The 24,879-nt window shown below is 39.8% G+C and overlaps 1 protein-coding gene across 1 annotated transcript; it reads left to right on the forward strand.

Moving 5' to 3' along the window:
* The first annotated feature begins 625 nt into the window (after positions 1-625).
* emc2 (ER membrane protein complex subunit 2) lies at positions 626-24,879 on the forward strand. The gene is made up of 11 exons (XM_031729873.2): positions 626-691; positions 1,460-1,573; positions 4,780-4,844; positions 5,802-5,887; positions 7,520-7,577; positions 13,210-13,295; positions 13,564-13,623; positions 16,650-16,731; positions 16,983-17,093; positions 18,840-18,944; positions 23,395-24,879. The coding sequence occupies exons 1-11, from the start codon at positions 652-654 to the stop codon at positions 23,479-23,481; spliced, it is 894 nt and encodes a 297-aa protein (XP_031585733.1). The 5' UTR covers positions 626-651; the 3' UTR covers positions 23,482-24,879.

A 24,879-nucleotide genomic window follows, 5' to 3' on the forward strand; every position in this document is an offset into this window, starting at 1 on the left:
GAAGACATGGGCAAATAATCTTGTTGCCCTCTCACCGTTAGAGCATCGGCAAAGTATGCATAGCACTAGGTTATGGTCAGTGAGCAGCACTGGATATGACATCAAATCTCTGAAATGTCTCTGTAAGCAAGTTTGTGCTGAGTCCACATCAACAAGTGTGTAATGTGGTAAGAGAGAAGTGTGCGAGCAAGCATCCACAGCGAGGGGATGAGATTCACAGAGGCTCCTGAGGGAAATCAGAATAAAACGGTAGATTTGCTTGGAAAGCACATTTCATATTTTCAGAGGAAACCGAGATGCCGATTATCCTACCCAATACTTAAAAGGGAAACATATAAAAACGGCAATGGAGCACGAAAACGACATCATCTGGACTGTAAATGCCTTCTGTACCTGCTATTTATTTTGGGATGTATTGCTGAATACTGCAATGGGTATGCAAGAGAGGGACCTAATTTACCCTAAGGCTAAGTCTAGACAAAAACACTAAGGATTTTTATTGTATGAATAAAAAAATACGTAAGCTGTTTGGATGAATTATAGCACATCTCACGCGTTATGAAAGACTTGGACATAATAATAATAATAATGCATAATCGCAGCGGGCATGTCCATGACGTAAGCACGGCGTACGTTATCACAAAGGAAAAGATGGCGTCGGTAGCAGAAATGTACGATGTAGGATGGGAAGGTAAGATTAAATATAAAATAGCTACTCTTCAAGTGTCACACAGTCACGTGTTCTTACTTTTTGAAAGCTTTTAGCGTTATCTTGCGCATTGACATGGCGTGGAGTCGTCGCTGTTCTAGACTTAATACACGAGCTTTCAAGCTACCCTTTAAAGTGGTTAGCTAAACATAGTTAGCACAGTGTGCTACCCTGTCAGTTTTATGTTCGCAGTAGTCAGTAACCGCTTCATTGTTCCTAGCTTCAGAGTAATGATGGCGTGAAAGCACCGGGAGTGTGCAGTGGAAACCGACGTTTGTCTCTTTGAAGAAAAGACAAAGTGCTTGTTATCATTTTAGCCTGGTTTAGCCTAATGCAGCGGCTAACGGTAGCCACCACATCTGAGACTACGCAGGTGTCGGGTCTTGTAAGAGAGCTGGAACACCGCGACAGTAACGCAGTACCGTACTAATGTTGATGCTGCCTTTTCTCCGCCTGCACTCGTGTGCAGTCATAACGTCTCCTAGTAGGTCGAACATTTTCGTGTCACGCTGTCAAATCTGTTGAGCTAAATACATGCATAGTATATGAAGTTTGATGTGTGTAATGGTCCTAATGTCGCAAATCTCTTCAGCCAGACCGGTTAAAATGCCGGAAAGGTTTGAGTCCACACTTGAAAAACGTGTGGTAGAGTGCTACAGAAGTGAAGGTATTGAAATAGTAAATTGTGTTGCAATCTGTTAATTGTCTCAGGTTGTAGTTGTCCTTATTTGTCATTGTCTTTGTCCAAAGAGATGAGAGATAAGCTGCGGAAATGGAGAGAAGATAACTGCAGAAACAGTGAACAGATCGTGGATGTTGGTGAAGAGCTCATTAGTGAACATGCATCTAAACTGGGAGATGACAGTAAGTGTGTCAAGGCTAAATAAATCTGAAGATCGTCATCTTATATCATTATAGACATGTTTTTGCGTGTATGGTTAGGTGGAGCGTTACACCTAAGACTACGGATTATATAATATTATTTGGTAGTATTAAAACAGGTGACTAAACATAAAAGCAGAGAAAATTTAGTCTTTGTATGACATGTTATTTGATTTATATATTTGTAACAAACAGTGAGTTGTTTGTTCCCGTTCACTAGTGGCAACCTTCAAAATTGCAGTATTTAGGCAATAGTTGGGGATTTATACTTTGTAGTGACTAAAACTACTTAATAACCCTCAGTAAAATTTGTCAATAGTAATATTCTTGTTCTTAGAGAGAATCAAACGTTAATTTCTGGAAATGATCTTGAGCTTACTGTGATGTGGAACATGCAGATAAGCAAAGACAGTTCTGAGAATACAAGTCTGGACAGGTGTTAATGCTTAAAATGAAAAAGGGTGAACAAGTTCAAATTTTATATCTTTGGTTTGATGAGTAAACTTCGATACAGAAATTAAATTGGTAGATTGTCAGGAAAAACTCTAAAACATGATTATTTTCCAGAAATACAGTGAGCAGGAATACAGCTCTACACAGTTTAATAGTGTGAAGAAAAAAGGAATAATGAGTGTATTCAGTTACCTTTCACAGTGCACACCATACTGTTATTCCTGCAGAATTTATTTATTGTTTTAGCTGCCCTGCTGCATTACTCTGTTAAACTCTCCCTTTTCCTCAAATCATAATGATTCACAAACCCCTTAAAAGAGGCGGACGCACACTTGACATGCTATGCTTTTATTGAAACCAACTCCTAAATTGGCTGTGAAATGAGATGGCAATTATCAAAACATGAGTTGGAATCATTAAAGTGAAGAAAAACTAAGGACATTTGTTTGTTTTGGCATAAAACCTTTTGGGTGGAGGCTGGGTGTATTTCATTTGGCTGAACATGTCTAGTTTACTTATCAAAGCTGCTGGCTTAACATGTTGCGCTGATTTCCATTAGTCGACTTGTGCAAGCACTCTGTTATGTATTATAGAATGTTGTAATGTTAAAATTGACTTACAGAAAAATTGTCAATAAACATTTCATATTTTTATAGCTCACCACAGAGTTAAACATGTTAAAGGGTTAGTGCGTGTTATGTTGGTGAGGCTCAGCATGACTTGCTTCACAAGCAAATAAATATAACATGGAAGAAAATGCAGAAAGTGTTGTCATATAACCACCTATAACACCTATGTAAATGTCCATTAATAATTTTATTGGTGTTGAAAAGCGTTACAATGTTTGGATTGTTTAAGCATTAGCGGTATAGTTATATAAACTGATATAAACTCAGAAACTGATATGTACCATCTTTGTATTTGTAATGAAAACAGTCACAATATGTTGTTAACCCGACCACATTGAGCAGATCCAACTTGCTTTGGCACAAAAACTACAGTCTGTGTTATAACAGTCATACAACCCCGAGCGAAACATCTCAGCATGGAATCTACAGAATTGTTAGTTTAACTACTTTAGTTTCACAATGCGTCAGCACTGTTTTTAAGAATGCTAGTAATATTTGCAGGATTTTTTCTTCAGAATATTGCTGCACTCTTACTAAACCGCCCAAATTGTGACTGTTGTTTTTTTCCCCTGGTGCCTCAAGAGATAATTATTTCCATACTAACACTTTGTATTGTATTATTAAAGTAGAATTTATTTGGAAACCATAAACAGACTGGTTCTTATATAGTGTTTTTCTACTTTACTTAAGCATCCAAAATGTTTTATGTCTCATTTCCCCATTCACAAATGCTTTTTCTATGTCTATGTGTTTTCTATTTAGCGTTCACAGAGATTCACACTCTGTTAAATTGCAGTTCAATATTCTGCCCGAGGATGCTTTCGGAATACTGATTTGAGCAGCTAGGGATTGAACCACTAACCTTATGATTAGTAAATGACCTGCTCTACCTCTTGAGCCATAGGCACCATTTCAAGATAGTGAGGAAAGCAAATTATAGGGTTGAGTGTAACTTTCAAACAGTCTAACTTAAGGACCACAGGCCAAGTCAAGCCTATCTTGATGTGTCATGGTGACCGTTTTTGAATTCACACAAAACCATATTAAGATGTTCCACCTGTGTTTATGGTTGTGTAAATGCTTTCAAAGTGATCTGCAAAGCTTCTGCAACTAATATGTAATTAAAATGATTGTCAGGACTAATAAAAACATAGTTTTAAATAAATATATTTATTTATATTTGTCGTACAGTCAGTTATTTTTAGGATCATTCTATCTAACATAGTCAAATCTGAGAAAATTCCCCACTTGACCCCCATAGAAGCTTTTTTTACTCCTTAGAAATCGTTCGGTTCCCGTCCAGATGTCAGTTCCACATGCTGAAGTGTTTTTGATCTAGATACTGAACCCCAAGTCACCACTCCACCCACTGGAGTGTTATTGTGTGTCTGTGTGATAGTTATAAACCATGCAATATAGTATAACCATAGGTAACCATAGGCTCAAAGTAGAAAAGCTGTTTAAGTAATAATCCATTTCCCACTTACTTAAGCAAAAAAAATAAATAAATAAATCACAAAAATTAAATTCAAAATCTCACATTAAATCAGTGACATTTTTAACAGTAAAAATGAATTAGAAACAAACATGGCCACTCTGAAAATTGACTGAAATTGAATTAACTGAAACCAGTTGAATCCAGTTGATATAAAAAAGTTTTATAATTTGAATATACATGTGTATTCCTGCTCTAAGAATCTTCCTTAAATGTAAAAAAAAAAAACCTACTGAAATTGACTACATTTTATGACCAGTTCACTGCTAGCAAATCAATAGGATGCCTGTAAAATTTTTCAGAAGGGTGTTTATGGATGTTATTAATACGGCAGGGTAGTTTTTAAGTAATATTCAGTGTATGTCATAAAGAAAATGATAAATGTTCCATGATGTATTAAATGAAACAGAACAGTTTTGTTAGTAATAATAATAAACTGTTGGTTCTCATTGTGGAAAAGGGAAAAAACATCTTCATGCAGCTCTACAGTCAGACTCTAAGTCTCTGTGTCAAGTGTATAGTTTAATATATCAAGTTTTAGATGTTATGACAGACAGTGGAATAGAAAGGGCGTCAACACTGTCTTCTTTGTCTGTGTGTTTTCTGCCCAGTATGGATTATTTATGAGCAGGTGATGATTGCAGCCCTGGACTGCAGTCGGGATGACTTGGCTCTGGTAAGTTTTCGTCGCACTTCCTCACACACCCAAAAGCTTCACTCTCTCACAACCATTACTACTTTGCAGCACCTGCGCTGCCAAATGTGAAAATCTGATATTTATTTGGCCAAGTGGTCTTTACTCCGTCTGTACTTTGGAAAAACAGTTTAATAAGAACTGGAGTTAGTGGATGTAACAAATACGTGGAGATGCATGCTTCAAGTGTTCACGGAACTTGGCCATCTCTAACAAAGTTCCACCTTTTTTTCCCTTTAGGATTTATTTGTCATCATAAAGCGTCACGTAATTATTCAGAGTTTAGGTTCAGAAATATGAAAATGGTCAAATCTGCATGCAAAACTAGAAGGGGGGGGGGGAGTAAATCAAGTAGTTCATCTCCAGTCAGTATGGATGTGACAGCTCCCTTTGGCTAAATGAGTGACTCACCGAGTACAGAGAAGGCTTGAACTCAATCATTAGAATTAGTTGTCTGTTGGCTATCCTCTCAGCACTTCTGCCAGACTTAAAAAAAAAAAAAAAAAAAAAAAAAAGCAGAAGGACTAGACTTAAGCTGATGGATAGCAGAAACGATCCAGGTCACACTGCAGACTTTTCCATCTCATTCATGATAATGCTGAATGCTATTGTTACTATTGTCTTCTCTTTCACAAATTCAGACTTTGTGTAGAAGAGGAAGAAAAAGTGGAAGTAGGAGAATCTGCACTTTAAAAAAAAAAATCTTTTAAAAATATAGTAATGTAGCTGTCCCAATGTGTAACAGAGAAACAATAGTTTATTTAAGACAGTGAAGTTTGCCTTATGCGAGAATGTCTTTGTATCGTTGGTTGTTCAGTTAAGTCTCAAGACAGACCGTTTGTATCAAAGAAGCTTTGGTATTTGCGTGAGAGTCAGCGTAACATAAAGTTTAAATACTGCCATCTATAATTGGTCTCCCTTCTGCCCACATCCTTGCAGACCTGTCTACAGGAACTGAGGAAGCAGTTTCCAGATAGCCACAGAGTGAAGCGATTAACGGGCATGAGGCTGGAAGCTTTGGAAAGGTAAGCATTGGGAGAGAGGGCAGGCAGAAAAAAAAAAGCACGGCCTTACTGTTATGTATGGTACTTTGAGAGGCTTGGGGACAAGAAAATGTTAGCAGATCCTAAGTGGTACAGTGGTCTGGATATATGTAAGTACAGTGTGTGGGGTAATGTGTGTTTATGTTGGATCACCCAGCATTCCTTTTGGAGAAAGAAGGGAATGGAGAGAGGAAAGGTTCAGTGCTGGGTAGTCCTGTGGCCCTTTAGACTGAGGTAAGGATTCCCGGGAAGGAAGTGGTTAGATCCCACTGTTATTCTGGGGGTCTCTCAGCCCTCTCTGGTTTCTATTCTGCTGTTGTTTCCTTATTTTGTTACTTCTTATTTGCCTTTTTTTTTTTCTCTTTGCATTCTCTGTTTTGATCTCAGTGCTTTAAGAGTGTCTTGGCCGTGTAAATATTGAAATGTCACCACAATCAGAACAAGGAGTCTGAGGAAGGAAGATAAACAAGGGGGTATTTTAGTCTGTACTGAGCTGAAGTCAGGGTAATTCAATCTGTTTACTACCTCACTCACATTCCCCACCCAGATTACCATTGCTGGTTTATCGGTTATGTCAGAGTTTATGTGATAATTGAGAGTGATTGCTTCGGCACTGTCAGATTAAATAAACTCCACACTGGGATCTAATTGGCAGCAGACAGAGCTACACTTGAATGACGCAGCTTCAAACAGTAAGGGCCTTCCCCTCCACACATGCATATGCGTGCCCACACATACACACACATGTTTGGTCCCTAAATAAATAAAGCAAATCAAAGTGGCTCGTGAGTGGTTGCCTGGTGCCATCTGAAATCTCCCAAAGTGTGGCTGAGTAATAAAGTGAATGTGAGGGAAGCATCAGTGCTGGAAGTAGGGCTGCTCATTGCTAATGGGAACCAGAGGTGCTTCTGTCTGTTGCGGGAGGAACCATTTGTGATCAAGGAACCATGCTGTTGTTTGCTAAAACATCAGCACTGCAGATTACTCCTTATAAGAAAAAACATTCTTTGGCGCCTGGTTTCACATCATAAGTAGGGAGCACATGCATCCGATTGCAAGATTTTTGTTTATTTATTTATTTGTAACCATATGATCCAGTATTTATAGCTCATGTATTTGTTCTTGTTGGCCCTGTCCAACAGTCTGAAGCACACTCTTTGGGAAGCAGCAGCCTATCAGGTTCATATGTATGTTTTGTGGAAATGTGTGGGCCCAGAGAGAGAAAAACATTGTTGCAGACCCAGACAGATGTAAAGGCAGCATTTTAATTTTGTTTAAAGGTGAAAAAAACTACACAATCAAATGAAAATACAATGTGAAAAACAGGGAGTTTTATTTGTATTGATGTCATGAGCCATTGTGAAATTATATAAGCCTCCGTATGACCAATAACCTAAACTTAAATGAATGTTTCTTTCTTTCTATAGATCACTACTGATTTCTGTACAGCCTCATTGTAATCCTAGAAACCTGCCACAATGTGTACAGAAACTTGATTGTCTTGAACTCTTCTTTTTGATTTCCAAACCATCTAATTTTACTTGACTGGGAATAGGGATTGGTTTAATTTTAATAAAAAAAATTTTTTCTTCCCCCCACTTTCCCATGCTGAAGGTACGATGAGGCCAACAAGCACTATGATGCCATTCTCCAAGACGACCCCACCAATACGGTAAGGAAAGAAAAAATGAAAAGTCCCCTGCTTAGCGCTCTACTTTGCTTCACTTTGTGGTTTCAGCTTTGTGGAGGGCTTTAAATCTGTCGAGGCAATTCGGCGTTAGCGAGGGAGTAGCTAAGTTAAACTCCAGTTGGCCTCTGGCCTCAACCACACTGCTGATCAGCCTATCACCCACACAACTAAAAAGTGTTTAGGGAGGGGGCTGGGTGGCTGGGGGGGTGATTCATAGTCTTAGTCAGTGGCGGACATGTTTGGTGGAAGTAAAGCGTAAATATAGCTCCGGTCTTTGAAGATGATGATTTACTGGGCCTTTTAGACCTCCACCCCAACTGAACAGAGATAAGCTCCCTTCCCTCACCTTTGCTCTCTACTGGCTTCAGGTGCAAAGTGCTGCTGGATGTTAAGCTGGTAATACAAACAAGTCTGAAGTAATTCTCTGAAGCCCACTCCTTGCCATCTTTTCTTTTCAATTTACTATCCATCACTGTAAAATGACTTGCAGAAACTTGTCTAGCCAGTGTTCTGCCAAACCCACATACCATCCTTAAACACAATGTACCTGCTGGTAATTGTTTCCATAAGGACATGTGGCCATGCAAGAAAATAAATCTTTTAAAGGGTTTTCAGAAGAAAGTAGCTTGTTTATTTTGGCTGTAGCCCTCCCCCGTCCCCTGGTCCCCCCCCGCTAAAGATGTTCAACAAGTCCTGTGCCATGCTGACATATGGATCCCTTTAGATGTATTAGATATTTTCTTTCAGCAGGCAGTGTGCTAGAGACACATCATAGATACTTTGGATTTCATTTCACAACATCAGCTTTGTGCTTTAAACAAATAGGAATATGGTTGTTCTCCTTGTGTCATGGAGAAATAGTCTCCCTATCTTTATCTTGCAAGAGCTGCTGCCTCCCATCATTCCCGTCTCTCTCGCACTCACTTTATAATTATTTGTCGCTGTTTTACACTGAGATTGTAAATTATTTTTGCTGGTTATTATAAATATAATTTTGTTTTACTTTACAATTATAAATGTACATTTTTATTTATCCAGCCTTATGCTGGATTCAGACTACATAATATTGACAGAAAAGCTACAGAAAAAATAACTTTAGCATTACATCTTTCTTTAAATCTTGCATAACAGTTCTGTAACTACTGAAAGGCTTACCAAGGTAAACATGGTGCATTCTGCCAGCTGTTGAGAACTTTTTACACCACTCAGCTGTGTAGAGCTGTAAACATGAGAAAACAAAAGAGAAATTATACTTCTGTTGCAATTGGGTTAACATTCTTTTCCTGGAAATTGTTAGCTGGCACCTCCTTCCTACCAGATGACATCATGCATATCAGAAACACTAGCTACCATGATTGATTATGGAGCAGTGTGTTGTCTTTCAGTGTTCAGTAACTGACCATGACTGTGTGTCATAACAGCTACTAGTGCAATGGTATTTTTAACGAATGCAAATAAGGCATCAGATCAAACGTCAAGTTCAAAATGTTTTAGCTTTCATTAAGGCTAGAAATAACAAGAACTTGAAATTCAGTTTTTCCTCTGACTGTGATGATCTGTTGGTTGTTAGAGATAAAAAAAAACAAACAAAAAAAACCAAATGCTACTTTTTCAAGAGGTAGTGACAATTTATTTTAAAACCCGAAAACTACCCGGAAAAATAGATGCTCAGCAGGAGTCATATAAGGTTTATTGTTGGATTGATAATAGTTTTCCATACATAATGTAAAATATGGATGTAGCAAAGTGCCTAAAATCCTGCATCCCATCTGAATGCCACCATATGGTGATAGCTGTGGTTGGGAAAGAGAATTCAAGTCCAATAGAAGTCTTTGGGAAAAATGTTTTTTTTTTTTTTGTTGGTTTTGTTTTGTTTTTTCGTCATGTGACATCTATAAACATTTTATTGCTGAGTAAATCTTGGTCATACTATGTTTCAAGTGGAGAATTATCTGTGGTATGAAGCTGCATGTTTATTGGCTAATGAGTTGTCAATCACAGGTCATTAGACAATCCCTCCTCCTTTTCAATACATCTGGTCTTTTGCAACCAAAATGGCCCCCCCCAAAAAAACATAACAAGGCTTCAGAACAGGACTTTACAAACCAATGGATGATGTTATGGTAGCGTTATAATGTCTATGGGTTGTTCTGAAAACAATGAAACAGATACCCAGCTGTTGCTTTATTGAGCAGTAAGAAAGATAAAAAGTTTAATGAGAGGTTATTAGATTAGTGTCTGAGCTTAATGAGTGCAGTTATTGAACCAATCCGGAACCAGACCTGCTCTGGATCCAGCAATTGCAAGTATGGCTGTAACTAAAGCACAGAGCAAACATTTTAAGGATGGGTTACCAACACTGATTTAATTTTTCAGTCGTGATGCCTACCAATATTTGGTAGCACAAAAGTGTCATTGACATTTTGGTCATTGCCTGCTCTCCTCAACGACTCTGTCGGTTCGTTTCAAACAAGGAAATAAGATTCGGGTGATTGCAGTGAATATTCTGACTGGGCTTTGTCGCACTCACACTAACGAAAATGAGATTAAAGTTGCAAATTCTGTGATTTTCCTTCAGTGCTGTCGTTGTCATGTACAGTGATTGGCACTTAGCCAACTTATGTTTTGTTATTAGAATGATCTGTAGTGAATTGCTTTAAATATATCCACTGTTCTGATAATGGGAGTTGTAATTTCAGTGAGTCCCAGGACACCTCCCTGACATGGCACGGATCTAATGTAGCTTGCAGGGACATACTCGGAAAGGGAATGGTCTGTTTCCTGGTCTCTGCGTGCTAGAGACTGCCACCCTTTCAAGCGTAGGCTGTCATTCAAACCTGGGACTGGGAATGGAACAAAACAGACAAATATGTCCTCTGTCTCTGAGATGTTAACCTTAAACTTTTTCCCACAATCCTTGTCCTCAATGGGTGTTGTGACGCAGGGTGGAGTGACCATTCGATGACATCACTTAGGTCACCTGTCTTATTGTGAGGGCTGCCTCCTCCCTACATGTTCTCCAACATGCTCTTACGATTCGGGCAGGGGATGGGCCTGAGAAATGGCGGAAAATTGGCGACCACAAGGAAGACTTGCGAGGCATCCCAGCATGCGAAGCACAGATTGGAAACTGAGCTGTTGTAATTACAGGCTGTGGAATAGATGTGGTACCCATTAACCAAAATTGTTGAATCAACAAAAATTGCTCAAGGTTTTTTTTTTGCCATGGCGCTGTCCAAAAAATGTTTCAAACTCTTAGCCCTTCCATTGCTTGCTATGTTCCAATACCTACAGCAATGAGCTGGCAAAATTCTTGTCTGCGTGCATAAATGCAATTTTTCCACCTTTTTATTTCTTCTTGTGAGTATTTTAGATTATGTGGTGCAAACAGCATTTGCAAAAAAGGATGTGCTAGTTTAGGATTTGTTTAAAAATGAGTGGACTTAGTGATTACGTTAATATTAAATTCCAACGCTCTCATTTCACCCTAATTGTTCAATATAAAAAGCTAGTATTTCTTAAATAAGCCGCTGAGGTCACACAGACGACTTCTGAGGTTGACCCACAATCATATGCAATTAGCGATTCATTGCTAGACAAGAGTTTATTTGTGCGGGAAAAGCGATGTGAAGTTTAAAGCCTCACGTCAATGTTTATTGACCACATAAATGTGAAGTATACTCTGAAAACTCTTGGAAGCGTTTGACTTTCAGACTTTAAAAAAGGATTCGATTGTAACTTAAAAACATCCATTCTGCTGTGTATGGGTGCAAACATACCTGTGGGGAAAAAATAAATAAATGCATAAAATACATTTTTAACCTGTTTCACACATGTCCAGTGTGCTGAGTGTGCCACCTGTGTTGTGTGTTCATGTCTCATCATAGGGAACGAATGCTGTAGGTCAACTCATGGTGCAGTGTTGACGCAAATATGCTAGTTTGTACTCTTTGAGTGTCCTCAGAGCATTAATTAAAAAAAGAGTCATAACGACAGAGGGATCAGATAGTCAAATGCCAGGTTTTTTTTTTTTTTTTCTGGATCAGTAGCTAGAAAAAAACAGGGAGGAGTAAGTTGGAGTTACTTTATGTTTAATAAAGTGCTATGACTTTTCAGAGCAACAAGTTCCATATGTTCTTTTGAGCCCAAAGATGTTCTTTATCCAAGAAAAAAAGGGGAGGGGGGGCAAAGAGAAGTGGGTGTGTGATGAGGAAAGATCTTACTTGTATCTTTAATCTGAAGTGAGTATAAATTCTACATTTCATGATAGACTGCAGATTAAATTGGCGGCATCTTTGTTTTAATAGTCTGAATACAGGTAGGCAATAGAATTGTGATGCACGATGTTGCTGTATGGATACAAAGCGTGTCACTCCAACTCGAGATAAGAGGGCCAGCCTTCTTATCTCTTCTCAGATTTTATTGGGAAAGTGCTGACCAGATGTAGTGAGCACCTCTCTCTCCTTTGAAGAATTTCAGGACATTATTCTTCATCTGTCTTGTTAGCTTCTTGAAAAATAAGTTGCAGCTCAAAGATGTGCAGTTCAGATCAGCCAACCTTATTAAAGAAGGTATTAAAAGGAAATAATTACCCATTCACAGTTCACTACTGGTTGATAAATTCATGAAATGTTAATTTTCTCTCAATTTGCCTGCTTACTGCTTATGTTAAAATATTTCTTTCCTTTATGACGATGATGTCTCTTTTGTTGCACAGCGCTCCTTTTATTTATTTTTTTGGTTAAAGCTGCAGTGTGTCAGCAGGTCTTTGTCCCAGCTTGATGGATAAGTGGATTTCTTATGATGGCAGTGTCAGAGGAGACCCAGATTTACAGTCCCTAGACATGACTCATACACAGCCCTCAATGGCTTTGGTTATGAGAGGAAGCCCCACTCAATCAAGTGCCAGTCCATAAATAAAATAAGCTGTGGCAGGGCAGTGCACTCCTAATGGAGCAGCAGCCCCTGTTAAGGTTTTCACTTACTATCAAAAGGAGAAGAAGGAGGTGGTCTGGGGGGAGTCTAACATTTGGAAAAGTCAGGGCAATACTTTCTAATTCAGATTGATGAGAATCTAATCCACCTTAAGGTCAGTTCAACATCAAAATGAAGCGGAAAGCAATTTTCAGCTGATGTAAGTCAGGCTGGTGCAGTGCTAGATGCGTGCTGTGCCGGCAGGAAGACAGGCGTTGGGGTTTGGAGGAGTGTGCCATTTTCCCCACTTGGTTAGGGGATGACTCACCACTTTATCTCAGCCACTGAGCTCATTCCAACTTCCAAACATTGACTCATAATGTGTGTCCGTATCCCGTTGGACATGGTCGCTAACTATCTCCAATTATGATTAAAGTCCCGCAGTAACAATATGAATAAACTTAAAAAAGTTAACTTGAAAGAGTCTTGTCTTTTTGACTCTGTGGCTGTTACTTTGAAAAAAAGTGCAGTTTTTTCTTATAGAAAATGATTCAGTGTCATAATGGAACTTTAAGAAAGCTTGTGGTACACTGAAAAGTGAAACACTTAGACTCACAACTCTTACACTCCCTCATGCTCTTTACCCTCTCAACCACTTGAGAAGCTGAGTTCCTAATCCTGTTTACACTCTGCCCTATAGGCAGCAAGGAAGCGCAAGATCTCCATACTGAAGGCCCAGGGGAAGAGCACTGAAGCCATCCGGGAGCTCAATGAGTATTTGGAGCAGTGAGTGTTTGTTACAAGGGGGGATCAGCCACCCCCTTCTCTTCATCTCCCTAGATTTTTATTTTAATTAAAAACGAACCTGCTTTCAAGAGTGCTGGCATGATTTGAGCATAAAATGCCAACAAACGCTGTCAGCTGCAAGACTGTCATTGTTATTATAATACACAGTGGTTGCTTAATCCTAATATTTTTTTCTTTAATATGTTAGTTTCATTTATTGTTTTACTCCTCTGGAGGAAGAGAATTTAATGTCAGTGTTTGCTTACAGGTTTGTTGGAGACCAGGAAGCATGGCATGAGCTGTCAGAGCTCTACATCAACGAACATGAGTAAATCCATTTTTATATTTTAACCAAAACTATTGTAGTATTCACTTCCCTGAAAGCAGAGCCAAATATCCTTGCATATATACTTTTTCATGTGCCTGTTCTATGTACAGCTTTAAAAGCTTTGCATTCTTTGTGGTTATACTGGGACCCACCTTTGCAGTTACAATACCCAAATCCAAACACTATTCAAGTCAAACATTTTTAAAAGATGGTATGGTCAAACTGAAGCATTGTTTTATACAGTTGGAGCATAAACAAACCCTTTTCTTTTAGATAAAGGATTCTCCAATATGTGATTTTGTAACAGCTAACACAGGGCACAGCATCACCATGTTCATCATAGTTTATTAACAAATGCACATGGATTAATCCAGACATCTTGTGTAGCAAAAATTTAGTATTTAATTGTTGTTTGAGTGAGAATTGTCCAATCAAGGTTATCAGATAAAAAGTGACTTGGTACAGCTGCTTCATGTTTGGGTTGCTTGTGTCAGGACTTCACATCATTCTGATGGCTTGATCTCCAGAGGGCCGTTGGATGGCCACAATGGAAGGCGTTGAGATGCCTAACTCAGCCAGGGGTCTGAATAGAACCCTGGCTGAGTTTGCCACATAAGACTGGTTTAATAGGATTTCAGGCTTAAGCCCCCTCTCCGACATATGAGAGCAGAAAGACTCCCCAGCCTGATATCTCAGTTGCCAGGGAGAACTGCCAGACAGACAAGAGCACTGTAAGAAAAAAATAATTTTGTTTGTGTCACTGTTCATCCTTCCTTAATTGTCTGGGGCTCAGAAGTTAGTCAAGCGGTGTCTGCAGTTTAACAACATTTTTAAAAAAAAATATATATGTGTGTGTCTGTGTGTGTGAGAGAGAGACAGAGACACTTGACTGTTGTTGCTCTGTTGCTCTGGTAGGAAGGCAGCAGCAGCAGGAATGTGTAGCACGGTGAGAAGGCTACTTATTGGATATTTCATGCTTTGTCTGGGAGGCTTTATTGCTGTAGTAGCCAGAGGAAATCCTAGGGTGAGCGGATTATCTCCAAGCTTATCCCAACACTTCTAATATCACACCATTCACTCCCACAGCCCTCTATCTACAGGCGTGTCAATTTCTTTTCTTTGTCTTCTTTATTTTGGGTTACAAACTCCCTGTTTCCCCTCCTCCTCCTCTTCCGGATAGTGAGGCATTATCACCACTCTTTTCCACAGGGATAGATCAGGAGGCAGAGGGAGAGGACACTTGCTGTGAAATTCCCAGGAGAAGGTGGTGGCACTTTAGTCGCCCCCCTGCTGCTAGAAAAAACAGAAGTTGATGGAGAAGCAAAGCAAGAGAAATAAACTCTCCTCCCCTCACTGCACAACACCCTGGAAGCTAAAAATAAACAAAGCAGTCTGTCTCTGCCTTGCTGCTGTTAGGGTTGTAGTAGACAGCATTAACAGATTAAGAATGTAATTAATAGCCTCTGAGCTGACACTGTTAAAACAATCCTTATGCCGCTGATGTTTAGACAGGAGATTATTTTGTCTGTTGCAAGTATTGCTCAGAGCCACTGTTGGAATCTGCTGCTGGCGCTCATTCTGACCCAAGTTATGAGCCTGTTCAACCAAATTGGACTGGTCATCCAAAATTGCAGGATAAATAGTAATAATTTTTTCAAGCATACTTTGAATCCATTTTTGTCCAATGCATAGTCAGAATGTGGTATTAAAATGGGGGTAAGCCACTGCTGATGGTTTTACTAACCTCCAAAAGAAATAAATACAGAGTCTCGCACATGATGGTGACACTACCCTCGCTCAAGCACTGTGGTGTAGAGGGAGCTTAGAAGCTGCCATAAAGAGCAGATTGGGTTAGAAGCTTTCGTTGAAGAGTAGAAGAGGTACAAATTTGGCTCCAGTACAAGACTGATGGAGCAGGCTCTGGTGTAGGCCACAGCTATTGCACGAGCACATCTGAAAGTCTTTATAGAGAGGAAGTAGTAATTGTAAGCAGCCCCCAACCTCCCAAGCCCTCTGATCTCCCTTTCTACTCAGCCCCTTTCCACTGTTTTTTTTTTTCCTTTCTGTGTCCCCACCTTTCTTTAGCTCCTATGCTCTTAATTTTTCAGCTAGTTACCATGGCAGACTTCAGGTAAACTGATAAGTGTTTCATGTTATATCAAGCAACAGTTGGACCATTTCATTTCTCACAAGAGCAATATAAAAAGCAAAATGCATCTTTGCATTTTGCTTTTTTTAATGAAGTGAGAAAAAGTCTTTAACTATCACAGCATAAAAGCCTGTTCACACAAGCAAGATTTTTGTTTTTCAGCTTATTCTTTGATAAAGTTTGTTAAGATATGTGTAAAATCTTGAAAGGCAAATAAAAATACAGAATTCCTTAAGATATTAAGGCTTGACCACAAAACTTTGCCCATTTTCTGTTGGTAGGTCTGCTCTGGCTCGGCTGTGTGCCTATGTGCTAGCTTGCATTTGGTTAGGTGTGCAGACGTTTTATAGCTTTGTGTCCAATGATATACTGTATCTTAGCTTGTCTTGGCCTGGTCCTGTGAGGGGGGGAAACTGTGTATTAGAAGTGGAGTGGCAGCAGATTAGTGTGAGGTCAACAGCTCAGCAGTCTGCTGCTGAGAAGTGATCTCATCTGAGTATAGGCACAGTGTGCCAGCTCTTACTGTAGTGCTGACCTCAGGAAGGTAGTTAACTACACATTAAAGACAGGAAAAACACACAGATGGACACAGTGTCCTCAGTGGAGGAAGAATCACCACACTAGATAGGCTTTTACCTTAGCAAGCTGTCTAGACTGAATACCCTTTATTGTAAGCGTGTGAATAAACCTCTCATCTGGTGGGCCTTTGTATATTATAAGTCTGTCACCTGTGAAATGACGTGTACCCTGTGCAGTCTCATCTCAGACCTGTGAATTTACTGAGCATAGCTGTTGTGCTTCACAGTTGAACAACCTAAAGGATGACCCATCCACAGCTGTATCAATCAGCTTACTGTTTTCTTTGTCACTTTCACAGCTATGGAAAAGCTGCATTTTGCCTGGAGGAGCTGATGATGATCAATCCTCACAATCACTTGTACTGTGAGCAGTACGCTGAGGTAGGTAACCGCCTGGATGTCTGTCACCAAATACAGAGCAAACTGTGGAATAAATGCTAGCTCTCAGTGAATGATGTCTCTTTATAACACTGAGAAACACTGACATGTGCTTATGTCACTGGGAATATAGGCTTGTGAAAAAAATGTTTACGTGGGGTGGTCATATGTTGTTTATTCAGATGTCATGTTGTCATTGCTTGAGCTGCCCTTTAACACAGCTTGTTGCTTGTGTTTAATGACTCCTCTCACAGGTGAAGTACACTCAGGGGGGGCTGGAAAACCTGGAGCTGTCCAGGAAATATTTTGCCCAGGCGCTGAGGCTGAACAACCGAAACATGAGGGCATTGTTTGGTCTGTACATGGTGAGTGCTGCTTTGAATGAAGAGAAAGTGGGAAAGAAATACAACAGTGGTTGAGCCTTTTTTTGTAACGCTGTGGTTTTTCAAGGTTGAGGCTGGCCACAGTGTGTCAAGACTGTACTTTCTCTATCTGTATGTGTGTGTGTATGTTTTTGGGGAGAGCAAGAAAGTGCTCTCAGACGGGTCAGCTCGCTGCTGACTCAGACGGTGAACTCCAGCACTGGAAAAGCCTGCCCCTCTGGAGCCCTTTATTTTAGTAATAATACCCCCTTGGTGAGACTTTTTCATGTTTATGACTTGAATAAATAAAGTAGTTATGGGCTAAAAAGGAGAAAAGCATAAGGGAGAGAGCAGCACAGCTGCTGCCACTATTTTGTGACTGCACTGGCAAATTATCCAATCAGGTTCCAGTTTAATTGGAATATTGGCCAGATAGCCCCTTCATCTACATATTTGTTTAAACAGGATATTGTGTGCTAGTGCCAGTGCATCATATGTAAGGGAGACCTGACATAAAAACACAAACAAAGCAATGCAGGGAGCAATAGGCAGAAAGTGGAAGCAGCTCTTTACGCAGCGAGCCCTGGTGTTTCCTGTTTTCTGCACTGGGATTCTTCAAATAGTCCAAACACCTCACATCAACCCACACCCTCTGAAACCTCACAGAGGTCTAGAAGAGGAGCAGTGAAGGTCAGATCCAAGACATTTAGTCCTGCTTATTCTCAAGTCTGACTGGCGAAAGAGCAGGTTTTTTTTTTCATGATGATTATTATTATCATTATTATTATTTTTTTTTATATATATCGTCCAAAGACCATTGGGTCTTTAAAGGATACTTCAGGTGGTTATTTATTCTTTTAGTAGTTAAAGATCTGTCTTAATGTGTTTTGCACATTGTCAGCTAGCCTCGATGGTCCAAACAGTGACAGGTGCAAGTTCAACATAAGGGAAAACTTTCACCATCTTACACCATCTGAGTCAGTGTGGCACAAGACCTGGTAGCACTGACCACAGGCTGGTTGTGGACTGGTAACTTACAACACTCACTTGGGGATTCCCCTCCACAGTCGTGCACACAGTTATTCAGGGATAGCCTGTCTGTGTTGACATCATCTAAATTGAGGTTTCTCTTGAGTTAAAAAAAAAAAAAAAAAAAAAAAAAAAAATGCTTACTAAAAAAATACAGAAGCCAAACCATTTTACAGAAAAAATAGGGCCAGGTTGATTGGTGCGTAGTTAAAGTTTCAGCACACTGGTAGGTTGGGCTTTGAAGTGCAGGCAGGGTAAGCCCTCTGGGGTTTGCTGCGTGGAGATGATGGCAGGAACATGGGAAAGACATGGGATTTGTGGTTCGGAGGGGAGCTGTTGGGGCAGGCAGAGACCGTGATTCACATGGCGCTCCTTTCACTGCACGTCAGGCTTTTTTCAAAACATACAAGGTCCTTTCATCGGCGGGAATCAATGGTGTTGGAGAAATTAGGCCCTGTTAAGTGACAATTTACGTATGAAGCATTAAAATGCTCACTTTTTCCTCTCCGTAAATGATTTCCCCTGTGTCATCAGGCCAAGGTCTGTTTTTTCTCTTCATTCTGCCACAATGACTAGTGGAGTGGTAGATGGTAGGAGTGGTTGCACATTCATCTCCATTACGCTTTTATTGCTGTTTCACCAAGTTTTGATATAAGAACACCCCTTCCCCTGTTCTCTCCTTTGCATCTTCCTTCCATCTTTTTTTTTTTTCCCTTCTAGTCTGCAAGTCACATCGCTGCCAGTCCTAAAGTTAGTGCCAAGGTGAAGAAGGACAACATGAAGTATGCTGCTTGGGCTGCCACTCAAATAAATAGAGCCTATAAGGTGAGTTACAAATAGACTTTAATCAGATCTGATGTGAGTGCACCTAGCTTTTCATTTTTCTTTGTTTGGTGTCTCTTTCCCACTGAAAAACATTTTCCCCCCACATCAATCTTCACTCTACCAGACACTGAAAACCACCAATCAGACTTTTCTGCTATGTTGCAGCTTTCATGGAGTATTTGCACACAATATTCAGAGATCCTAAAATCCCCCTTATTTGCATAGAATGTGAAAAGTATTCACCACCGAGTATTGACCCTTAAATGCACAGCAGTCCTGTAGGATGCCTTTGACTTGCATGGCTGTAATAACAACCCTGACGTCTTTTACTGTGTCTGGGTACATTTACTGTTAATGTGTTGACTTAAGGCCACAGCGTCTGCTAAGACTTTATCCTGCAAACTGGCTTCACAGATGAGCTTCTTTCAGAGCCACAAGCTGATTCTCAGAGGACAACACACTAAACTATAGCGTGAGAGTAGTCTACTTCAGTCTTTCTCAAAGTGGGATATAGTGACCCGTAGCTGGATTTGAGGAAAAATGTAGGAGGTTCGTAGCAATTCCAAAAAACGTTCTTCAGTTCCAGTGTTTAACTAGCTGCTGTTTTAATATTTTACAAACAGATTCAGTCTTCCCTGTGAGCCAGTCTTCCGTTAAGTATTTGCTTTGCCCTATTACTGTAGAGAGCAAAAGTTGGGGGAGAGAAAGAAAAAAGGAAGCGATAAATAAGGGTAATAAAGGATGGATGTGGACATGCATGCATGTATTTGCTGCTTTAGCAAGGAAGGGGCAAAAGTAAGGAGTTTGTAAGATGTTATCACTAAAATGGTTTACAGTGTCGTCCTGGCAACCAAAGTACGAAAGCATAAAGATTATTTGCCATACTTGCCAGATGTGTTGCTCTTTTGGGCACCAAACGATTGTAATGTAATAAGTGGTTCCTCACTCAGCTTCTGTGGGTCCTGCAGAAGCTGAGTGAGGCTTCCTGCTGAGCCTCTAAAGACCTCGTCTCACCACATTTGACTCTACTTGCCTTATAAGCACGTTTCACATGTTGAGCCCTCAGACAAATCTGACAGCTCTGTTGGAAAAAAGTGTGCATGTAACATGATGGTGAATGTTTTTTGCAGAAGTGTCACAAAACCGCTCTAAGCTGTCACTTGCTCCTTCGATTTGAGTGAAAAAAGAATAGAAATAAAATAAAAATAGAAGAGCTATTGAAGTGGTGCAGCTTATTTGGTTTAGATTAGCACTTTTATATTTGCAGAATGTCTGGATACATTTAAAAAATGTTGAGCTGGCTTAGTCAATTTAGAATGTCTTCACTGATGTCAAGTCCATACTACTTTTCACTTTGGTTTTTGTGCTTACTGACCTTATCCTGTCTTAGAAAAGCTTTGATCTTAGCAGGGGAAGAGATGAATATCCCACACTGATAGCATTTTTTCATATATCTAAGACTTAAAATAAGAAAACAGCCCCGATGCATGTTATTGGGCTTTACAAGTAAGTTTTTAAATGTTGTTACACAGTAGCATAACGAGGAGTGTGTTAAAGGCTTTAATCACAGACAGGAAACACATCTGTGATATAGCTAATGAAAGAAATTGATTGTTTGGTACATGATACACTTTCATAGTGCCTAACTATATAAAGTTTTCTCATTAGTTTTATAGGAAAAAAAATCTTTGGTGTATTTTTTTTCTGAATTTACCAGTTCTGTAACAATTTATATTTTTTCCCAGGGATTTAATGTGCTTAAAAAAATAATGGCCAAGATGAAAATACTCTGGGCCAAGTTGTAATAGCAGGCTAAAGTAGTAGCTACTCTTAAAGGCCATTGGACAAGTGTGTAAAAGCTAGATTATGTGTGATTTTGACCCTGTACTGACGATAATGAAACACCTCAGTCAGTCACACCTTTGTCCTCCAGGGAGCATGATGTGAGATTCATCGCAGCCCTCTGCTTCTGCCCTGCTCTGCAACCTCTAGTATTTGTTTAAGTTGCCTAGTGGAGTTGTGTGGATTTCAATTCAGCTGCGAGCGTGTGACCACATTACGTGTATGCATGCCTGGCTGCCACCATGTGTCACGTGTGCTTCTTTTTTTTTCCTTCTTCCCTTTGTTGTGTGAGATGAGTTAAATGACAAGGTGTGAGGTTGCCTCCTTTATTTCTTCGATCTCACCTCGGGTAAAATGACTCTTGAGATTTTTAAAAGGGAACAGCGGTGTTGCCCTCCATCAGACAGCTGCAGGCTGCTGTGCGCTTGTGCTGGCTGATTGATTGCTCCTTTAAAGCGTCGCCCTTGTCAGTCGTCCACTTTTATTAGGCTCCGGTACCTGGTGATTGTCATACCTTTGTGTGAGGAAACTGTGGGCAGGTGAGCGCACGAGGGAGCAGACATTGGTGAGGGGTCACGACTGACAGGGTTGCATTTAAAAAAAAAAAAAAAGTAATTACCGTGGTGAAGTTGGATGTGCAGGAGACCTGGAGATGTGTGTGTTGTTGTTCCAGGAGGGGTGAAAGTAGTACCACATAGCCTGGCCTCTTGCCCTAACTCTCTAAACAAATTCTCTGATTAGCTCTTCTGTCACGGACAGAGGCTCACACTGCGTCATGACTCCATTATCAGATGCTCTAAATAGATGTGGAGCTGTCTAGTCTGCTCCTACTTGTAGAGCAGAGCAGGAGTTAATGTGGTGGTCTCACCTCAGGCCGAGGAGATAATTGACTACTGGGCTCAGAGTAATGGCGCATTAGACAGCAAAGCAATGAAATGCACAGATCATTATAGCTACCCCACCACACAAAAACACACACACACGCCCTAAATCTAGAAGAATGAGTCACCCTTGGAAATTACACACCCAATTGTACACCTTAGCCAACTGCCCTCTCTAAGTTGGAGTTTGGCAAAAGGAGAAGGAAAAAGCTTTTACCATGGAAATACAGTATGGACTAGGTGAAGCCTACATTTATTTCCTGTTTGTAGAGGCTTGAGAAGGACCAAAGCTTGAGTGACTAAATATGTCACAGCAATAAATCAGTGCTTTATGGTATATGTAAGATTTAGAATAATCTGCTTAGCGGTGTTATTCCTCATACATCCCAAGCATCATGTTTTTTTTTGGTCACACCAGCCCTCTGCATGCCCTCCTTCACTACATCCATGAACCTTCTATGTGGTCTTCCTTTTTTCCTCCTGCATGGCAGCACCATATTCAATGTTCTTTGTTCCTCCTCTGCACATATCCACACCATCTCAGGCTTAGCTCTCTAACTTAAAAAAAAATAAAAGTGGCTGCATGCTGTTATCCAATGGATTAGCTCTGAAAATATTTAACAGTCTTATAATTGTTAAGAGACTGAGACCAGCTCTAAACATGTTAATTTCATTACTGAAAGCAAGACTCACTTTTAGGGATGGCGTTAAGTGGTCCCTTCAGAAACTGCAGGTCTTCAGCATGTGTTGGCATGCTAACATGCCAAAACTGAAGAATGACATGCTGATTATTAGCATTTTGTTAATCTGATTTTGATTCTGTTACTATGCTTTTACATTTTGCATGACCTCAACCAGCTGACTACATGAATATAGAGCCTCAGAACTGTTTACTCTGGATTTACTCACTGCATATATGTTGTAGTTTACTATACAGAATTGTCATAACATACAGTAACTACAATTAAGTGAACATGAGCAGGGCACATAACTTTTATTAGCTGATATCATTTGCCATGTATGTCTTTCTTTAGACATAGTTACAAAATTAAATCTATGCCTGTATAGGTAAAGTTAATTGAACTGACCCTTTTTGGGTCCCTGGTTCCTTGCCGATGGTTAAGGAAGTCGCCTTTCGTATTGGTATTTTTTGAGGGGGTGCCTTATCTGTGGCAAAGTTAAATTGGGTAGAAAAAGTGTGTGCTTCTGTGTGTTTGCATGAGTAATCTGATACATGTCTGCGGATTATAATTTGCAGCACTTCCTGCAAAACCCTGTGGACACAGTGCAGAAATTAGAGTAGGGTGTTACATACTTCTATACTAGAGGCCATGGAAGAGGACTAATGTGGGCATCCTGTCTCGGAGCGCACTCAAAATGAAAATGGCACTTACGCAACAGTTGAGGAAAAATCCTGATTGGAGGTATTATTTTACTTTGCATGACCCATTTACCAATTCTATTTAATGACCACTGTTGCGTCTCTGATTATTTCTGCTTCTATACTTCTCCATTCTAAATGGAGAAAAGGATGTTTTTGGTTAGTCGTTGAAGCATGCTACTGGGTGGATCAGGTTATCTCTGATTCTGTGAAGCTGTGTTTAAGTGTGTTTGGCTCTCCATTACTTTAGTTGGCAGAGAGATCTAATGAGTTGATGCCCTCTTTTTTCCCCTTCTCTCCCCCCTTACTCTGTCTCTGCCACTCACTTTCGTTCTCTGACTTGCAGTTGGCTGGTCGTGGGACCAAGGAGAACAAATGCTCCATGAAGACGGTGGAGGAGATGCTGGAGTCGATGCAGATTACAATGTCCTAGACGCCCTTGTGTACATCTGTCCTTGGAGCAACATGGCAGCTCAAGTAGCCTTGCAATGTGACCAGAGCGGTTGTATAAATTATTATTTTTTAATCAGGTTTGGTTCTGTAAGAGGACATTTGTTATGCTCAAATGCAGTGATTTTGCCACCTGCCTGGGAGTTAAATCCACATATTTCAAAATAACTAACAAACATACAAAGTGTCTCCACAGATTGGACTGTATTAGCTCTTCCCCTTTCTAGGTTCTTTTAAGTTCAGCTAATATCACTAATTACTACATTTGCATTAATGATATGACTGTAACCAGGAGAAAAACAAGCTGTACAGTAAATGTTATTTTTAAGAGATCCCACATGTCTGCACTGATGTCTGCTACTGTTTCCATTCTATCTGTAAATGAAAAATCTAATTTAATAAACCAGCGTTTTTTCTTTCTTTTTTTTTTTTTTTGTTAAATCTTTTAACATGTTTTCATAGAAGTTGAGTATAAATTTTCTACCCATCTGTGTCAGTTTAAGAGCAGGATATGTAGGTTGTTTTTGGATTTCTGTTTGTTGGCAAATTTGCACCTGCAATAATTGTCCTGGACGATTTAAGAAGGGCATCTGTCATTAAGGCAGCAGCAGGATCAGAGGTATGACATATTCCACTGCTTCTCAGTTACCCCTCTGAACAGCAGCTGAAACAGCTTTATTACACTTGCGATTAACTCTGTCATTAACATGCGGCATCTTGTTAAAAACAAAAAACAAACTGTTCATAAAGAGAGTGCATTCATAAGAGGAAGGGAAGAAAAGACATCTTAGTTCTGGTAGGTTTTTCTTCCGCCGTTCACTCAGTTCACTCAGTTCTGTGATGGTTGAATGTGAATCCCATCCAAACGTGCACCTCAAGTTGTTGCTCACCCGTGCGGGGTCAGCTGTTACTTCCATTTCTTTTGTTTATTAAGTCAAGGCAATTGTCTCATAATTTCACTCTTCGGCGGATGGAAAACTTGAGTGTCGAGTTTATGGTCTTTTTTTGGACAGCATTTAAACTGAGAGAGTAACTAGCCCAGAGCTGGGAGTGTGGAAAGCCATTTTCTCAAGTTTTTAATACTCTCTGGCCTTGGTCAGTGGATGAACGTGTCTGCATTTGATTTTTCTCACCAATCTGATGGAATTGGTAAAAACCAAGGGACATTTGAGAAAATGCTGACATGAATTATTTTTTACAGGAAAAGCACTGAGGCTAAATTGAACTCTTGTAGTTGCACAATTTGGAGTCATTTGATTTGAAGCTGTGATCTTTTATTTTTTATTTTAATTTTTAATGCTCCCATGCGCCCATGTAAATATTGCAGTACTTCAGTAGGTCATTTATGAACTTATAAAGGATGAATAAAGGTTGTCAATCA

The sequence above is a fragment of the Oreochromis aureus genome, linkage group 11, assembly GCF_013358895.1.
Source record: "Oreochromis aureus strain Israel breed Guangdong linkage group 11, ZZ_aureus, whole genome shotgun sequence".
NCBI classification, from domain to species: domain Eukaryota; kingdom Metazoa; phylum Chordata; class Actinopteri; order Cichliformes; family Cichlidae; genus Oreochromis; species Oreochromis aureus.